Source organism: Meles meles, chromosome 14 (assembly GCF_922984935.1).
Source record: "Meles meles chromosome 14, mMelMel3.1 paternal haplotype, whole genome shotgun sequence".
Taxonomy (NCBI): Eukaryota; Metazoa; Chordata; class Mammalia; order Carnivora; family Mustelidae; genus Meles; species Meles meles.
This window is the reverse complement of record NC_060079.1, coordinates 27,687,913-27,708,895: the sequence shown is the minus strand read 5'-3', so window position 1 is coordinate 27,708,895 and position 20,983 is coordinate 27,687,913. Positions and strand designations below refer to the sequence as shown.

At 38.2% G+C, this 20,983-nt stretch overlaps 1 protein-coding gene across 1 annotated transcript in view; it reads left to right on the top strand.

The window, feature by feature from the left end:
* Nucleotides 1-20,695, top strand: part of LRRC63 (leucine rich repeat containing 63) — a 45,525-nt gene extending 24,830 nt beyond the window's left edge. Inside the window, 5 exon segments of the mRNA XM_046028195.1 lie at nt 11,785-11,883; nt 12,123-12,259; nt 15,237-15,320; nt 18,052-18,291; nt 20,476-20,695. Coding sequence (XP_045884151.1) covers nt 11,785-11,883; nt 12,123-12,259; nt 15,237-15,320; nt 18,052-18,291; nt 20,476-20,695 — 780 coding nt within the window.
* Nucleotides 20,696-20,983: the final 288 nt, after the last annotated feature.

Below are 20,983 nucleotides of genomic sequence, written 5' to 3'. Positions count from 1 at the left end.
TCTCCCCAAATCCAAACCCTGTCCTCTTGGTTTTTATGAAGGCTTTATTACATAGGCATAATTGATTAAACCATTGGCCTTTGGTGATTGAACTCAATATCCAACACTTTCCCCTCTCTGGAGGAAGAGAGTTAGTGAGGCAGAAAGTGCCAACTCTCTAATCACATAGTTGGTTCCCCTGGAAACCAGCCTCCATCCTTCAGTGCTTTCCAAAAGTCACCTCATTAACATAAATCCAGTTGTGGAAAGGGACTTGTTATGCATTTCACCTTTATGGCTCTGAAGTGATTTCAGGAACTGAGGAAAGGGATCAAATATAACAAAAGATGTTCCCACTGCTCTTATGATTCCATAAATTTCAAGAATTTGGAGACCTGTGAGTCAGGGACTTCGAATGAAAAACCAAATATTCATGAGAAGTGTATTTTGGTCATCTGAGTGGCCAAATACATATTCTTTTGAATTAGAATATCACAATCTTGGGATGCCTGGGTGGCTCAGTCAGTTAAGCGACTGCCTTCGGCTCCTGTCATGATCCCAGGGTCCTGGGAAGGAGTCCTGCATCAGGCTCCTTGCTCAGCATGGAGCCCAATTCTCCCTCTGCCTCTGCCTGCCACTCTGCCTGCTTGTACTCTCTCTCTCTGACAAATAAATACATAAAATCTTAAAAAAAAAAAAAGAATATCACAATCTCTAACACATTCTATGTTGTCAATATAACCTAGATGTCAAAGGAACAAAAGACACCAAAGAAAACCACAATCAACACCCCTTATATGGATAAAAATCCTCTGCAAAATACTAGCAAACTGAATCCAAAAAATTAAAAGGATTATATGTAATAACAAAGGGACATTTAATCTTGAAATAAAAGGATTTTTCAAAAAGAAAATGCACATAAAACATAATATGTATATATATACATATTATTATACAAAAAAATACAATATTCATAAAGGGAAAAAATCATCTTAATTGATGCAGAAAAGGCATTTGACAAGACTTAGTTTTTTGAAAGGATTAATAAAATTTCTAAATCCATAATATGATTGATTAAGGAAAACCAAAAGAAAACTCTAAATATCAAATCAAAATTTTAAAAAGGGGACATTACCACATGTCTCATAGACATCAAAATAGAAGATCACAAAACACTAAGAACAACCTTTTCCCAGTAAGTGGCACAGCTGTGATGAAATGGAAAAATTCCTTGGAAAACACAACCTGATAAAACAGGTACAACAAGAAATAGAACACCAGTATAGTTTTGTGCCTGTAACAAAATCTAATTAAGATTTTAGTTAAGAGCCTTTACACAAAGAAAGTTCCAGGCACATAGGACTTCCCCGGTGAGTCTATCAAATATTTAAGGAAGAAATAACACTAGTTTATACGAACTCATTTTATGATGCCTATATAACTCCCACACCAAGGCCAGACAATGATATTATAAGAAAGGAAAATTATAGACCACTATTTTTCATAAATTAAGTGCAAAAATTCTCAAGAAAATATTAGCAAATCAAATTCAGCAATATCAAAAATTAAAAGTGAAGGATAATGTATCATGACTAAATGAAGCTTTCACAAGAAAAGATTTTCAACAATATCATCTCCATAAATGCAAAAACTTAACAACATTCAACACCCATTTAAGAAGAAAGAAAGGGGCACCTGGGTGGCTCAGTTGGTTAAGCATCTGACTTCTGCTTAGGTCATGATCCTGGGGTCTCGGGTTGGAGCCTCCCAGCTCACAAAGGAGCCTGCTTCTGCCTCTCCTTCTGCCCCTCCCCATCTTGTGTTCTTTCTCTCTCTCTCAAATAAATAAAATCTTTTTTAAAAAGATGAAAGAAGGGGCGCCTGGGTGGCTCAGTGTGTTAAGCCTCTGCCTTCAGCTCAGGTCATGATCTCAGGGTCCTGAGATCGAGCCCTGCATCAGGCTCTCTGCTCCATGACGAGCCTGCTTCTCCCCCTCTCTCTGCCTGCCTTTCTGTCTACTTGTGCTCTCTCTCTCTCTGTCAAATAAATAAATAAAATCTTTTAAAAATAAATAAGTAAATAAATAAAAAGATGAAAGAAAACAAATGTACCTCTAAGTAAACTAGGGTTAAAGGAAACCTTTCATAATTAAATAAACGGTATCTATGAAAACTCTGACACCAACACTACATAATCAGTAAAGATTGAATACTTTCCCCCTAAGACAGGTGCAAGGCAAGAAAAATTTTTCCTTCACTTTTACCCTACATTGTAATGATGATTTTAGCCACTTAACATAAGATAAGAAAGATTTGGAACAAGTAAAACTATCTTCATTGACATACAACATGACTGTTTATGTAGAAAATCTTAAGGAATCTCAAAACAATCCTACCAATAAGTAAATTCAGCCTGATTGCTGGAAACAAAGTCCAAAGCTTAAAAACTGACACAGGACTATCACCAGGGACAAAGTCATAGAGGTCATCTAGAATTCTCTCTCTCTCTCTCTCACACACACACACACACACACACAAGAAAAAGAGAAAAGACAGAAGACTTTGACAGATCTTCACAAAGGATGATATACTAAGGGCCAACCAGAACATGAAAATGTTCTCGTCATTGCTCATCAAGGATGACAAATTGAAACCACAGTCAGATTGCACAGCATATTCTTTAGAATGACTAAAATTAAAAACTCAGGAGGGGGTCAGTTAAAAAAAAAACAAAAACAAATTTTGGTAGTATATTCCCTTATTTGTTTTTCATGTGGTGAGCTTTTTGATTTGCTGATTCTTTCCATTCTGTTTTTTATTTTATTAATTTTTGCTCTTTATTATTAATATCTTTCTTCTTTTGGAAGGATTTATTTGCTGTCTTTTTCTAACTTCTTTATATGAATGTGGACATCACTGATTTTCAGCCTTTCCTTTTCTTGTTCATAACTTTAACTATATCCCCCAAGGTTCAAAAATGTCATATTTTTGAAGATTTTAATTTTGAAATGATTTAAAAGTTACAGAGGTGTTGCAAGAAAAGTACAAAGGGAGCCCGCAGAAGTACTTCATTACCCTGGAATACTTAAGCGCATATTCCCTATAAGCAAGGACATTCTCCTACGTAACCATAGGGCAGCCTTCAAAATCAGGAAATTAATATTGATTCATTACTCTATTCAACCAAGAGATCCCACTTGAAGTTTGCTAATTTACCCCATAATGTTCTTTATCACAGAGGGATCTAACCCAGGATCACAAGCTAAATAGAGTTGTTTCAGTTTCTTTCAAGCTGATATGTTTCCAGCTTTCTTTGCCTTTCATGACTTTGAAACTTAAAAATTACAGGCAAGTTATTTTGCAAAATGTGTATTACTGTGGGTTTTTCTTATACATTCCAGTGATTAGATATAGGTCATTATTGAATGACATATTGGCATTAATATCTCAAAAATTTTTCTTTAATTTTATCTTATCACATGGTACATGATTTCAATTTATCCCATTACTAACAGGGTTTACTTAGATTACTTGTTTAAAGTGGTATCTTCAGAGATTCTCCACTGTTACTCTTTCTTTGCCTTTGCATTTAAAATGTAAAAACTATGCAAATAATCCTTTCTCATCAAATGTTCAATTTGTTTCATGTGGTGAGTATAATCTGTTATACTGTTGCTGATTTTTATTCTTAAATTGCTCTAGATTTCATTAGTAAAAGTCATTCAAGTTGGTTTCAGTGTCCTTTTGACATTTACCTGTCTTTTGCTGTGGCTGGTATGGGCTGGGGGTCCCAGAGCCCTCTGAGCTGGGGCTACCCTGGTGGGATGGCTGGAGTGGAAGTGGGTATGGGCTGGGGTGGTCCTAGGATTCTTTGTGCAGAGGGTTATCTGATGGGACAGCTGGAGCTGAAGTGGGTGCAAGCCAAGTGGTCCTAGCATGCTCAGTTCAGGGTCACTCTGATAGGATGGCTGGAACTGAGACGGGGCACAGACCAGGGTGTACTGGGGTGCTCTGTGCAGGGGGTGCTAATGGGGTGGCTGGAGGTGAGGCAGGGGGCACGTTGGGGGTTCCTTGGGATGTATTGCATGGGGAATACCCTGGTGGGGCTGCTGGGGCCAAACAGGCATGAGCCAAAAAGTCCTAGAGCACTCCACTAGGGGTGCCCTAACAAGCCATCTGGAGACAAAGTGGGTCAGGCCTGGAGTGTTCTGGGGTGGTTCGCACCTGGGCCACCTTGCCTTGATGGCTGGAGCTGTAGTGAGTATTGACTAGGAGGTCCCAGTGTGTACCATCTTGGGCTGCCTTAATGGGGTGGTTAGAGCTGGTGTGGGTTAGGGGACCAGGGCTCACTGAGACAAGCAGACTCACCCTGGTGCCCAGAGCCTGCTTCTGCCTGCTCTGTCCATGAAGAGAAAATGTTAAACGTGGTGTTCACCAGCCCCTCCAGTCCATAGAGTTCCAGCAGCTCCCCTACCATTTGGCAGAGTTCTAGGGCTGCATCTTTTATATTCTAGTTGCTCTTTGAAACCATGGCTTTTTCTCTGTGCCTCAGGGTAGATGAATCTGCCACTGGTCCCTCAGTACTGTCCCTCCCCACTGCAGTTCCAGAGGAAGCGTTGGTGGGGTGGGGTGGGGGGGAGGGTGGGGGGCTTCCTGCCTTACCATGTTTCCATCTCTTCTCATGTTCTCTGCATGGTCTCTCTATCTTTTGTTGTGCAGAAGCCATTCAGTCAGCCCTCAGTTCTTCTTCAGGAGGAATTGCTCTGTAAATAGATGTAGAAGGGGCAAGTGCATGGAGAAGGTGAGTTCAGGGTCTCTCTATGTCACCATCTTGGACCAGAAGCCTCAAAATGCTTTATTTTGATCCAAGCTTCAATCTTTATAGAGATTTACAGTTAATCTTTTCTCCTAGGGCTGCAGCCTTTCAGCCCTTTTATACCAAGTCTGAGACCCCCTTGATCTCGGTAAGCAGTGAATTCCAATTTTTATCTCTCTAGCCCTATTTGACTGGCTATAATTCTGCTCAACTTAGCTTGTCCACAGCTTTTGATTAGGCAAATGACTTAGGGAGAAAAGTAGTGGTGAGTTTTCTGTCTACCATCCTGAGTTTCTCTTCTTTCTAGAAGTTTGGCTTATTAAGACCTAGCTACCTTGGTAATTCTCAAGCATTTATTGTGTTGTGTTTGTTTACCTTTTTGGTTTTAGTGAGAAGGTTGGTTTGAAATAAGATCATTAACCATTAGGACAAGTGAGCAATCAGATTATCTGGTTTTGTAGTGAACTACTTTTTTTTTTTTAAGATTTTGTTTTTAAGTAATCTGCACAGCTAACATGGGTCTTGAACTTACAATTCTGAGCTCAAGAGTCACATACTCCATTGACTGAGCCAGTCAATAGAGTGCCCTTTGAAGTGAATTACTTTATTTATTTATTTCTTCATTTATTTCTTCATTCATTCATTCATTCATTCATTACATGTGCTTGAACTCACAACCCTGATATCAACACCTGAGCTGAGATCAAGAGTAGGATGCTTAACTGACTGAGTCACCCAGATGCCCCAGGAAAGAAATACTTAAAATCAGAGGTTGGTGACTTTTTCCGCAAATGGTTGGATATAAAATCTTAGGCTTTGAGGGTTGCATGGTCTCTGTCACTCAAGTCTGTTATATAATGCAAAAGCAGCTATATACAATACTTAAACTTATGAGCATGGCTATGTTCCAGTAAAATCTTAACTTGGAAAAACAGGTGGCAGAGTGTAGTTTGCTAATCCTTGCTTTAGATGGAGAATGAATGTAGCTTTTAAAGAGGTGGGTGGAGCTAATGAAGAAAAACTTTATTTCCACAGCCATTAATATTATTTAAAAAAAATGTTAGACTCCAGAGTAGAATCTTGAGCTCTGTGGGGTGATATAAAGGAATTAAAAGTCATAACTCCTGATCTAGTTCAGGGCCTTATTAAAAGAAGTAGATTTTCTATGAACAAAAACTTATACAAAACAAGTGTACTGATTAATCTAATACAGACCCAAGATATAAGTACTTAATATTTGCTAGAGTAGTTCAAGAGATTGGGAAGGCCTCCACATTCTTAGTGTTTAGTACCTTTTCCCCCTTTCTTTTGAAATTTAATTTAATTTTGTTTTGTTTTGTTTTTTATTCTTAACATATAATGTATTACTTGTTTCAGGGGTACAGGTCTGTGATTCATTGGTCTTACACAATACACACTGCTCACCATAACACAAACCCTCCCCAATGTCCATCACCTAGATGCCCCATCCCTTCCAGCCCCTTCCACTCCAGTCCCTCAGTTTGTTTTCTGAGATTAAGAGTCTCTTAGTTTATCTCCCTCTCTGGTTTTGTCTTGTTTCATTTTTTCCTCTATTCCCCTATGATCCTCTGCCTTATTTCTCAAATTCCACATATCAGCGAGATCATATAATTGTCTTTCTCTGATTGACTTATTTCACTTAGCATAATACACTTTAGTTCCATCCACATTGTTGCAAATGGCAAGATTTCATATTTTTGATGGTTGCTCTGATCTTTATTATTTCTCTTCTCCTGCTGGGTTTAGTCTTTATTTGCTCTTCTTTCTCCAGGTCATTTAGGTGTAGGGTTAGGTTGTTTATTTGAGACCTTCCTTGTTTCTTGAGAAAGGCTTATATTGCTATATATTTCTGTCTTAGGACTGCTTTTGCTGCATCCCATATATTTTGAACAGTTGTGTTTTCATTTTCATTTGTTTCCATGAATTTTTTAAATTCTCCTTTAATTTCCTGGATGACACATTTATTCTTTACTAGGATGCTCTTTAGACTCAATGTACTTGAGTTCTTTCCACCTTTCCTGTTGTTATTGAGTTTGAGTTCCAAAGCATTGTGGTCTGAAAAATATGCAGGGAATGATCCCAATTTTTGGTAACGTAAATCAGTACCTGATTTATGACCCAAGATGTGATCTATTCTGGATAATGTTCCATGTGCACTAGAGAAGAATGTGTATTCTGTTGTTTTGGGATGGAATGTTCTGAATATATCTGTGATGTCCATCTGGTCCAGTGTGTCCAGTGTGTTGATCTTTTGCTTGGATGATCTGTCCATTTCAGTGAAGGAGATGTTAAAGTCCCCTACTACTATTGTATTGTTCACGTGTTTCTTAGGTTTTTTTTTTTTTTATTAATTGGCTTATATACTTGGCTGCTCCCATGTTAGGGGTATAGATATTTTAAGTTGTTAGATCTTCTTGTTGGATAGACTCTTTAAGTATGATATAGTGTCCTTCCTCATATCTTTTGATAATCTTTGATTTAAAACCTAATTTGTCTGATATAAGGATTGTCACCCTAGCTTTCTTTTGATGTCCTTCAGTATGGTAAGTGGTTTCCCACCCCCTCACTTTAAATCTGGTGGTTTCTTTGGGTCTAAAATGAGTTTTTTTGCAGACAGCATATCAGTGGGTCTAGTTTTTTTTATCCATTCTGACAACCTGTGTCTTTTGATTGGGGCATTTAGCCCATTTACATTCAGGGTAACTATTGAAAGATGTGACTTTAGTGCCATTGTATTACCTGTAAGGTGAGTGTTACTGTATATTGTCTCTGTTCCTTTCTGGTCTGTTGCCTTTAGGTTCTCTCTTTGCTTAGCTAACCCTTTCAATATTTCCTGTAAGGCTGGTTTGGTGTTTGGAAATTCTTTTAGTTTTTGTCTGTCCTGGAAGCTTTTTATCCTCCTCCTATTTTCAGTGACACCCTAGCTGAATATAGTATTCTTGGCTGCATACTTTTCTCATTTGGTGCTCTGAATATATCATGCCAGTCCTTTCTGGCCTGCCAGGTTTCTGTAGATAGGTATGCTGCCAATCTAATGTTTCTACCTTTGTAGGTTACAGACCTCTTGTGCTGAGCTGCTTTCAGGATTTTCTCTTTGTCTCAAGAATTGATTTACTATTAGATGATGGGGTGTGGACCTATTTTTACTGATTTTGAGGGGGGTTCTCTGTGCCTCCTGGATTTTGATTCCTGTTTCTTCCCCCACATTGTGGAAGTTCTCCACTATAATTTGCTCCAATATACCTTCTGCCCCTCTTTCTCTTTCTTCTTCTTCCAGGATTGTAATTATTCTAATATTGTTTCATCTTATGGTCTCACTTATCTCTCGAATTCTCCCCTCATCATCCAGTAGCTGTTTATCTTTTGCTCAGCTTCTTTATTCTCCATCATTTGGTCTTCGATCTCAGTAATTCTCTCTTCTGCCTCATTTATCCTAGCAGTTAGAGCCTCCATTTTTGATTGCACCTCATTAATAGTCTTTCTGATTTCGACTTGGTTAGATTTTACTTCTCCAGAAAGGAATTCTCTAGTGTCTTCTATGCTTTTTTCAAGACCAGCTCATATCTTTATGATCGTCATTCTGAACTCTAGATCCAACATCTTACTAGTGTCCATATTGACTAGGCCCCTGGGAATCGGTACTGCCTCTTGCTCTTTTTTTTGAGGTGAGTTTTCCCATTTTGTCCAGAGAAGAATAGATGAACGAGAGAACAAAATGCTAAAAGGGTAACAACGACCCCATAGAAATATACAGTACACAATCAGAGGAGACCCAAAACTGGGGGGAAAAGAAAAAAAAAAAAAGAATATGATCAGGCTGGTGAATAGAAGAGCCATACACTAGATTTTGGGCATATTTCGGTCTGTTAGAAGAAATAGCAACCCAAAATTTTAAAGAAAGAAAAACTTATATATATACAAAAAATAAGGTTAAATACAATAAGGTTAAATAAGTAAATAAATAAATAAGGTTAAATACAATGAAGGGATAGAATAGTAAAGATAGTAAAGATGAAAATTAAAAGAGATTCTAAAAAAAGAATTGATAAGATAAGATGTTGGTTGAAAAAGGAAAGAAGAAAAATTTAAAAAAAGAAAAAAAATAAGGAAAATTTTAAATTAAAGTTGAAAGACTAAAGCATCATGGGGAAAAAGCCATGAATTCTATGTGCTGTCTTCCCCTAGCACTGATGAGTTGTTCTCATTGATTAGTAAACTTGGTCTTGGCTGGATGTTCTTGCTGAACTCTGGGGAAGGGGCCTGTTGCAGTGATTCTCAAATGTCTTTGCCCAAGGCAGAATTGCACCACCCTTGCCAGAGGCCCGGCTAAGCAATCTGCTTAATCTGCTCAAAAATTTTGCTCTTGGAGCTTTTGTTCCCTGAACGCTTTCCATAGAGCTTTGGAGTACGGGAATGAAAATGGCAGCCTCCTAGTCTCTGGCCAGGAGGAGCCAAGAGCTTAGGGCCTCACTCCTCAGTGCACCCTCGGAGAAAAGCAGTCAGTCACTCCCATCCCCCTGGTCTCTGGCCATGCTCCGTGCTCACCGGGCCTGTGACCGAGCGTTTCCATCTCAGATGCACGGCCCCATTTGGAGGCTCCAAACCTAGCCGATTCCTGCAGTGCGTTCTGAAGCCACTCCTCCTGGGGGTAAGAAAGGGAGTTTCCCCAGTTCTTTCACTTGTTGAACCCCTCCTCTAAGAGCAGTGGCTCAACTGTGCCTCGGATCATGGTTTAAGGTAACCTTGAGCTGAAAGCGCACTCCTCGGCTCTGTCTCTGTGGCTGGCTTCTCCACCCCATATCTGGGAGCTCTGCCACCCTGAGACGGCCCTGGTCTTTCTGCAACCCCTGAGACCACACTATCCCCATGAGGGCTCCACTCTCCACTTAGCCTCTGGAGCGACGTCCCTCAGTGGAGCAGACTTCTAAAAGTTCTGATTTTGTGCTCCGTTGCTCCATGCTTGCCTGGAGCCGGCCCCTCCCCCCACAGTCTCTCTTCCCATATATCGCGTCCATTCACTTCTCCGCATGTCCTACCTTGCAGAAAGTGGTCGCTTTTCTGTTCCTAAGGTTGTTGCTATTCTTTTCTTGGATCTCCTGTTGAGTTCATAGGTGTTCAGAGTGGTTTGATAGCTATGTAGCTGAACTCCTGGCACCAGATGAAATCTAGGTCTCATGTTCTTCTGCCATTTTGGACCACACTCCTCTAAGGCTTAGTTCCACACAGCCTTTGCATGATAACCACAGCAAACGGGTTTTATGATGGAATGGTTAAAGAGAGATCCAGGGTACCTGTGGTGGGCCAGCCTCCTAGTGATGGTCCTGGGGATTACACGAGGCAACATGAAGGTTCTGGATATTCACTCATTCAGCCAATATTTATTAAGAACCCCCCATGTGCCAGTGGTAAACTATGTATTTTAACTAGATATAAGTGTGCAAAACAGAAGAGAATGCCTATTTCATGGAGCTTATTAAAGTTTAGTGGGGTGAGATCAGACATATATTTGTACATAGTCTGTCCTATGATTATAAGAACTATGAAGAAAAATAAGGCAAGTGACAGGGACAGGGAATCATCACTGGAGCACTGGTTTAAGAGGTTGCTATCCGTCATAGGTTGGTTAGGAAGGCCTCTCTGGCCAGACGACATATGAGTAGAGAGCTGACTCTGTGCTGGCCACTGATGAGGTGAGACTATATAGTTCATGGGATGACATGAGGGAAGAAATTTCCAGGCAGAAGGAAATGTAAAGGCATCTAGTTGTCTGAGCACACTAAATGAAATGATTAGAGACTATGATAAACATATTTCCGCTCTGTAAGTACAGCACCAGTTCTGCTGAGAAAAGTGTTTATGACAGGAAAAAAAGGCCACCTACTTTTGTCTATATACACATTTACAAATAGTAATACTTCAGTAAAAGGTCAGTCTTGAAACCAGTACTCAACTTCAAGCTTCTTTAGCCATGAGCCTTTCATTCTCATATGATATGTGGTGTAGTCTAACACACCTGCAACGATGTCCCCCTTTTCTACAAGCTGAGTTCTGATCATCCAACAATCGTGTCCCTTGGTCCATTCAGTTGACCACTACTGATCCTATGCCCCTTAAGAAACAAATGTTTCAGTTATCCTGGAATATTAAAGATACTGGGGACACCAAACACGTCTTAATCAGTTCTGACTGCTATGACAAAATATCATTAATTTCTCACAGTTCTGGCAGCCCTGGAGTCCAGCATTGAGGGGTGTCAGCTGATTTGTCTCCTGGTTAGAGATCTCTTGCTCATGCCTACTTTCTTCCTATAGCCTTACCTGGTGGAAAAAGAGAGCTCTGGCCCCTTCGTCTTCTTATATGGGCACTAATCCCATTATAAGGGCTCCACCCTTAAGATCTCATCTAACCCTAATTACCTCACAAAGGCCTCACCTCTAAATGCCAGCACACTGGGGTTTGGGACTTTAACATAAAGGCTTGTGGGCAGCGCAAACATTTAGTTCACAGCAGCGCATAGTTTTCCTCAATCAGAATTGGCATATTTAAACAAAAAGTTTTAGATAGACGTTAGATTAATAGAATGATAACAGAAAAAGAGGTAGAAACATGAAAAAATAAGATGAAAGAGATAATTAAATATAAAATGTATTTACTTACAGTTCAGCACACAAGGGATGCTCCATAAATGCTTGTTTGCCGTTAATCAAAATAATTTCTGTCACACATCTAACACTAAACTTATTATAAACATGAATACTTAGCAGAGTTTCTATTTGGTTTCTATCCTTTCCATATTTAGGGAATTATTGTTATGGCAGACTAACATAAATGAATGGAGGATGAGTATAGCCTTGTTAGTGTTCTGTGTCAAGCACTGTCACTCAGTTATGTGCTCATTTATTTTTACTTTGGTATAAAATATTTTGTGCATTGTTAATTAACCTCTTATCACTTGTTGCTTTCTTTTAGGGCTTTTTTATCACACATTGTCCAGACTTAACGATTTTGGCCTCCCAACTGGTATATCTTAACTTATCCTTCAATGACATCAGTTACTTCCCCACAGAAGTGAGTTCATTTTTATCATTGTGTATATTGCACTAATTTCTTATTAATAATAATTATAATAAAAAATAAACATTTATGATACCCTGGAAAAGAGCAAAAAAAGAGACAGATGGTACAGCCAATCAATGTTCATTTGTTGATTCTACTACATTAGTTCAAGGGGTTTATAAAATGTACCAAGTAGAGGCTGTGATACTTGATCATTCTACTCATGTTTGTTTCTCTTTTCTGTTCTTCAGATACTTTGTCTTAAAAATTTACAAATACTATTACTACGAAATAATCCTATCAAAGAAATCTCTTCCGAAATTCAGCAACTTAAGCTCCTTAGAGTTTTCAGCATTGCCTTTAATTTGATTACTACTCTTCCACCTGGGTAAGGTCAATGGCTTGAGATTATGAGCACAGGAAATAAAGACCTTATAATTTAGAAAGAGACCAATTTCCTTATTTATTTATTTATTTATTTATTTATTTGACAGAGAGAGATCACAAGTAGACAGAGAGGCAGGCAGAGAGAGAGAGAGAGAAGCAGGCTCCCTGCTGAGCAGAGAGCCCGATGCGGGACTCAATCCCAGGACCCTGAGATCATGACCTGAGCCAAAGGCAGTGGCTTATCCCACTGAGCCACCCAGGTGCCCAATCAATTTCCTTTTTGAACGCAGCTAGCAACTGTACGATTCCCATTCTCTTCCAGTTAGCTGACTTGCTTCTTACCATTGTGTTAAAAGCAATCCTAGCAGCTGCATAGATGGTAGCTAGTGAGGGGCTAGTGAATGCTCATCTAGAGATCCATTATTTGAGTATGGATTAAGTGAACACCAATTACAGAAAAAGGCTCAAGTGAGAAACTTGCACTGATCTCTTGACAGCCTTTGTGCATTTGGAAAGGACACTGCATATGGAATTAGGAAATCTAGACTTTTAACTTCAAAATTGATAATGATCTGTTTTATCTGGGGAATCACTTAACCTTCTTGGTCTCAATATCCTATATAAATCAAGAAATTAGCCAATATGATATGTATCATCCTTTAATAAGAATGTTGATATTTGGGTATAAAAGAGATGGAATTTTTCCAGACTTATGGACTGGTGATTATTTAATTCTTAAACCAAAACCTTAGCCAAATGCAAAACGACATACATCTTTCAGTTAAACAGATTGGATGGGTTAAGGGCAAAGGGACAGGGACTCTTATACAGTTGAACATTTTGTAAAGAAGATTCTCACCAAAATTAAGGAAATGCATCAAAATTCATTTATTAAGTTGTTCACCCGGCATTGTTTATATTTATCAATCCAACAAATTCTGCATTAATAAGCTGTAAAACTATTCAGTCATTTAAAAGAATAAAAAGCATGTAAAACTTATACCATTCCTGTATATACATGCATTTCACATTACATGTAATATATATGTAAGAAATCAACACTAAAAGTAGGAATATTGCATTGTGTGTATTTTATTTCTATTTAAATCATCTATTTTTTCAACAGTAATATAAATTGTATTTTCCCTGCCTTGATACTAGAAGCAGCTGTTTCTCTATGCAAACTCTGCTTCCTTTTTATTGGAAGATGGTATTTAAAACCGAGATCTGGGTGCTAGAAGTCCCAGTGCTACTGGGATAACATTGTTTCTAGACACCCTGGGAACAGAGCTAACTAATACATATCTGTCTACTAATCTGTGTGTACACACATATCTATATTTTTCTGTGTGTTTGCGTGTGTGTGTATATGTATATATATGTTTGTATATACACACACACGTAACCCTGTGTGTATATACACATATACACACACGGCTACATATATGTATGCATATAGAGACCCATATATATGTATATATGCATATATGATACGTGCATCTAAATACAATTTATATTTAATAATCTGCAAAATTGTAATTATGACCTTTAATAACTATAACTGTCATTTAAACAAAATGTAAAAATTCCTAAAGCAACTACAACTTGTTCATAGCTACAGGGTCAACATTGTTCACTATTTAGAGATTAAGCAAATTAGTTTGAACTATTGGTTAACTATTGGTTATACTCAAAAACTTTTAAGGAGCTATTTCTAAAAAAATATTAGAGTTTCTAAAATAAAGCAGTATATATGTATTTTTCAAGATTTTATTTATTTACTTAACAGAAAGAGAAAGCTCAGTCAGGGGGAACAGGAGAGGGAGAAGCAGGCTCCCTGAAGAGCAGGAAGCCTGAGACAGGGCTCAATCCCAGAACACTTAGGATCTCGCCCTGAGCCAGAGGCAGACACTCAACCAGCTGAGTCACCCAGGCCCCTCCGAAGCAGTATATATATTTTTAATCAAGAAACATAGGTTATGTATGCATATCAAGGGGAGATCGACAGCACAAAGTCAACCGAGGCCCAAGTTTTTGTTGCTACTATTTAAGCAATGCAATTGCAGATACGAAAGCCCAGGTTCTGGAGGCACAAAGAACTGGTTCTCATCCTAGCTATGCCCCTTACAGATAGGCCCTCTACAGTTACAGTTATGCCCTTGATTATAATCAAGGCATATAACTTGTATGTTATAATCAAGGCAAAACTGTAATGCTCTCAGATTAAATGAAGTTTCGTGACCATGAAAAGGTCTATTTAAGTTTTCTTGTAAAATAAAGACAATAGATCACTTAAAAAATCCAGAAAGTTTCTTCTTTTCCCCAAAGCTTTAGGATAGCATTTGTTCATGAAATACACGGGGATTTTTTTGTTCATTTAAGAGGTAATGACATCACCAGAATGTGTCTCTCTCGTTGCCTTGTTTTTTGGTTTTTGGGTTTTTTTTTCCCCCTTTCTTTTCTGTTTCTTGTCTTTTTCATCCCAGAGCCTAACCGGAGGGTCCTGACAGACTCCAGAAAGAACCGACTCCACTAACTCCACTAACAACACCTTGATTTTGGACTTCCGGCCTCCAGAACTGTGAGGGAATAAGTGTCTGTGGCTCTAAGGCTCTAAGCCCCCTGGCTTGTGGTCGTTGGTTACATCAGCCCTAGGAAACGAATACAGCAACCAAGAAAAGACTATCTCTAAATATGTTAGAAATTTCTCAGGCGGCTTTTTCTGCTCCAAACATTTCAAAGCCGTCTTAAAGGATAGAAGAATCATTTCAGGAACTTCGATTGTCATTAAGCCACCTATAATGAAAAGAAGTCCATAAATTTCAAGATTATAGGAAAATGTTGTTTCTAAACTACATTTCTAAAAACGTAGTTTCTCCATACTTCTACCTCTTTGCTCAAGTATTTAATTCTTTATTCATGCCTAGTAATAACAAGCAGGTAATCATTTTTAATTCCATTTTCTCTTTCTGTCTAAGGTTATTTCTTTTGTCCCATCTTGAGGAACTTGATATTTCCTACAATAGTATTGCTTCCATTCCAAATGAAATCCAGAAACTCAGGTATTCTGCAAGTTGTAAGTACACAAAGTCATATGCCCTGTCAGGACATATTTGGTCATGACTGTTGGAGAAAACTGAGTTCGTTCATACATTTAATAGCCATAAAACGTAATATATGAAACATCACATTTACAAAAACGTAACTTGAATGACTGGCATTTTTAAGACATAACATTTTCAGTAATTATTTAAAAGTTGTACTGATAGCTTCTTAATAGAATGATATGCTTCATTTTGTCCATTTTTATGGGTGTACACCTGTAGTTCTTATCAGTTTTATTTCTTTGTGATAAGGAAATACATATAACAGTGTAAGCCTAATACCAAGCCCTGATTCTTTCTCACATTGATTTTTAAAATCTCACATCTGAAGTTCATCTATGTCCTTACAGATCAGTACTCTTTTGATTATGACTTTAGAATAATTTTTAATAATTAGGAGGAAGATTGTTTTTCAATAATAGCCTTCTAACTATTCTCCTTAGATCATGAGTTTTAAGAGCATTTAATATACTTCCAAGCCCCTCTACCCCCTCCAAAAAATAAACACAAAGTTGAGATTTCAACTGGAATTGTCTTGAGTTTACATATAGGTTTTGAAGAATTTACATTTCTGATGTTAATAAATATTTTCATCCTAAAACTGAGCATATTTTTTCATTTGTTCAGATCTTGTTTTGTGTCCTTCATAGGAATTTATGACTTGGGGTGCCCAGGTGTCTCAGTTGGCTGAGGGGTTGACTCTTGCTTTCAGCTCAGGTCATGATCTCAGGGTTGTGAGATCAAGCCCCACATCCACACTCGAATCAGGCTCTGCACAGAATCTGCTTGAGATCCCTCTCCCTCCTTCTCTGCTCTTTCTAAAATAAATAAATAAAATCTTTTAAAAGATTTATGACTCGCTTCACATGCAGTCCTTTATCTTTATTACTAACCTTCTCTAAGTATTCTATAGTTGTGTTGCTATTATGAATGTAACATTTTCTGTAATTTTCCTTTCTAGCAGACTATTGCCAGTACAGAACAGAGAAAAGCTATGTCCTTCCTTACATGAATTTAAAATTAAGCTATATAACCCAAATTATCTTCATTCTGGCTCAGTTTGACTAGATTTCGTTTGGTTTTCTAGGAGCACAGTCTTATCTACAGTAAAGTGAGATGATTTTATCTCTGCTTTTCTAATATTTGTACCAATTATTTAATTTCCCATGTGACAATCTTACGGAATTCAACCTCTTCACCTTTGTTACGGCCGATATATTCAGTTTTTTCCTTCCATTTTACTTTGCATTTGCACTTTATTTACTTTTTTCTTTTCCTATTTGCTGTGTGTGTGTGTGTGTGAGTTTTATTAAGTGTTTCTCCTGCTTCCACCCCAACTTCTCTGCCTCCCAGAGCACGATTGCCTCAAGAGCACCGCTCTGTGTTTGTCAGTTTTTCTCTTCTGGCTGCTCCGCCGTCTGCTCAGGACCAAAGACAGTCACAAGAGCACCATTCAGAGAGCGTCAGTGAGGTAACGGAAGGAAGTTTCTCTGCTCCCTGCCATGCTCAGCTGCTAAGGCTGTCTCGCGTGGAGCTCTTCCAGCTTTAGAGACTGCTGAGCCTATCAAACTCTGCAGACCTCAACCAGAGGAAGGATGAGCCCAGACTGATGAAGCCTCTAAGATAAAGCAACTCAGGAAGGGGCAGCCTCCCCGAAGGGGTATTTGGGGACCCCCACTGGCATCTCCCTAGAGTCCACCACACTTCCTCTGGCTGTCCATTGGGCTCTCTGCTGCGGGTCCCAAGGCATCCCAGGGAAGGGAGCAGAGTGAGCATGCTAGCTCTCTCCTTTGGGACCAAAGTAAAGCCTGGGGTCTTGCTTCCCTTTTCCAGACTGTGACAAGTGCAGTAGTCAGACTGTGGCTGTGGGATGAAGACAGGTGAGGGGCCATGTTCCTAGCCCTATTGTTTCAAATCCCACCAAAGAATTTAAATTGTGTGAGGAGGAAGCTACACTGCACATGAGACCCTAGAGTTCCCAGCAACTTTTGACCTACAGCCCTCATGTCATCCTCTTCACCCCCAGCATCTTTGACAAGTTGGACTAGCCTTTGATTTGTTTTTATGTGTCCCTCATAAACAGATACTTTTCTGCCTGTCTCCAGCACTAAGTAGAAAGATGAGTGACTGTAAAACAAAACAAAACAAAACAAAAACAACACAAAAAACCCCCATCAAGGCAGGTAGTATAAAATGAGAAAATCAGTAATGTTTGTTCTTTTCGAACAAAGGTATCGCTGTTATCAGAAGCAAATGACACAGTAAAAACCAAGGGGATTCAGGTGATGAAAAATCAAAACTGCAACAGAACACATGATATTTTTTGCTAGTGGTGATTTCACTGTTTTGATTAGACTTGAAGGAAAAAATGTGTACTGGTGTTCAGTTTGTCTCTGAAAACATATTCTATCATTATACTATATTAGAATTTTTCTTTTTCCATAATGATATGTTGCAGAGACCCAAAGTACATGCTTTAACTCTCCTATTCACACAAATGCACCGATCTGCATGATAACAAACTGTCATTTGCTTTGTAATTCTCCGGTTCTAAGGAAATACTTAAACACTTGTATGTTATTGCTACTACCTTTGATGTCAATTTGCAGGAACACTGGGACAAAAAAAATTTATTTTGGTATTATAAATTGCATAAATAACTTTTAAATTTTGTTTCCTTTATTTGCAGATCACTTGAAAAGCTGAATGTTGATGGGAACGAACTGACGACTTTTCCATCTGCAATTTTGAAGCTTAACCTGAAAAAAATCCTCTTTGAGAATACTTTCACTCATCCTATGTTTTGGAAAGAGAATTCTTTGAATAGCCCACCATCTCTTACTCAAATTGCTTCTTTTTTCTTTTTAAAAAATAATCTTCGTGAATATTATAATGTGATCCCAGCGGAAATTCAAAAGCTACTCAAATGGTGAGCAGATTCTGATGCCCTTTTAGTGAAAATAGACTTTTAAGCATTTAAAATGTTGTTCCTTAGAGGCCAGATGACAGTTCTACTATTAACACATCCATATTGCAGCCTTGAACATACATAGAATTCTTTAAATTTCTTCTTCTGTCTCTTCAGCGTAATAATGGAGTCTGAATTCAGCCCATTTCCTAATATTCTCAAGTTACTACTTAATTCCAGTGTGAGTTACAAATTGCTGAGGCGTGGCCAGCAACATCTATACGGTGTGATTTTAATCTTTTCTGTGAATTACTAAGGACACAGAAGTGGTTTCTTCCAAAAAAAAGAGTTCTTTGGTCCCCGGCAGACTATGCAAGACTATGAGGGGAAACACTTTGTATTCTAACTTCCTGGAGACCAGGAAGAGAGCAACCTTGTTTAGAGCATTTTCTCCTCCTCAGGGATTAACGGGCAGTATGAGAATCATTGCCTAATCTCAGGACCAAGGTTTCTAAAGCCCATGCACTAGGAGTCCACTCAGCTTCTCTCGTATTTTCTTCAGATGGTATCAAACTATTTTTATACTCACCAGTCCTTATATTATTGATTTAACAAATCCTTGTTGTCTGCCTCACAGTAAATTTCCCAGAAGTGTATAAATTACCAATATTAACTCCATAAAAGGCAGGAAGCCTAAACAGATAGGAATCATCAAGAAATTGAAAATGTGATTAATAATCTACCAATAGAAAAGGGCCCAGGCCCTGAAGGACGTTAAATCTTACTAGTAATCAGGGAACTGCAACATCAATGGCAACAACAGATATTTTACCTGTTTTATTAAGATTAAAAAGATTGACCTTAGGGACGCCTGGGTGGCTCAGTTGGTTAAACTGCTGCCTTCAGCTCAGGTCATGACCCCAGGACCCTGCGATTGAGCCCTGCATTGGGCTCTCTGCTCAGCAGGGAGCCTGCTTCCCCTCCACCTCTCTCTGCCTACTTGTGGTCTCTGTCTGTCAGATAAGTGAACAAAATCTTTAAAAAAAAAAAAAAATGACCGTAAACTTTGTCGTTGGATGCCCCAAACCTGGATCACTATATATCAGTAGTAGTGCTGTAAATTGGCAAAAGCTTTGTGGAAGGCAACTGGACAGTGTCCTACTTGCCCCTTGAAACAGAAATGTAAATCGTCAGAATCCATCTCATAGAAATAGTTACACGTGAACACAAAGTTAGGACTAGGGATGATAACTGCAGCGTCAGTGTGTATCAATCAAAAAGTGGTAAAATAAATTATGGTGTATCCACATTATGGAATATTATGATGCTATTACTTTGAAGCAAAACAAAATGTATTGCAATTAAAAGTTGTCCAAGACATTTCATTAAATCACTTTTGAGATTTTATACATAGACTTTAACATGTATACATCTTTATATTAAGTTTTATTTTTTAAATCTAAAATTGGCACATTATACCAATGTCTACACCACCAAGAAATTATGAGTGTCCCTGATGATTCCCATCCTCACCAAATGTCATACTGTCAGACTTTTCCATTTTGCCCATCTGGTGATTATGAAATGGTATCCGTCCTCTCTGATTACTGAGATTGAGAAGCTGCCCTTCTCAATGTTCTCTAGACATTCAAGTTTCTTCTTCTGTGAATGGTCTGTTCATGTGCTAATGTCAGTGGACTAATGGGGCTGATGTCTATTTTTTTAACTGATTCAGGAGCATTTAAAAATATATACAGACACTAATCCTGTACAAAGCTGGGATATAGTCCCTTTATTTTTTTAAGTAGTATCATTATTTTGAATTATAAAATAATGCATAATTATTATGGAAAGTTTGGAAAATACAGTAAAAGATTACAAAGGCATATAAAATTTCCTGTGATCACATTGACCAAGAATAATTACTGTTTTCTACTTGGACTCTATCCTTAGGAGTGTTTCCTGCTCTGCATCTATACTTTTTTGTTTTAGAAAACCAAGATTGTTTTATATACATTTATCCACTTTATTTTTTAGCATTTACTTTTTACTTATGTATGTCTTAGGTCCTCAATTAGAAGGTAAGATCAATAATGACAAAGGCCCTATTTTACACTACCGTGAGTCTCACATAACATCAAGCACAATAGTCTTTTCTTCAGTAGAGATTTACTAAATATTGATTTGTTGTGTCTTCCCTTGCAGCACATCTAGGTGTGAATGGTGTCAAGGTCCCATGTTTGGGGAAGGTTTTCGAGTCATCCGATCCTATGACGGTTTTGGAACAACACACCTCCCTATTTTGTTTCTTGTGTGTTCTTCTTCCTGCTATAGAGAAGTAAAGGAACGCAGTTTTATTTCAGGTAGTATTCCTAGTGGAAAAATAACTCTAAATTCTGAGTTGATAAGTCAGGCAATGATTTAGGAGTCCCACTTTAAAAGCCATTAGAGTTTATGTCTATAGTAATTAATTTCTTTGAGAGTACAGCTTCTTTCTTCTGTGGCTCCTCTTTGTAATCCCAGCTCCGTAGGAAAGTTTGTGACTGTTGGGGAATAGTTGCAGAATGATTACTTAAGAAGGATTAGTAAAACGTCTTTGGATTTCAGCGGAAATCTAGAAAATTTCTTTTAGAGCACATTTGCTGTTGAATGAGAAATGATGGAAAACTTTGCAAAAGAAGGATTTACATTACAACTGGCACTTTCATGCATC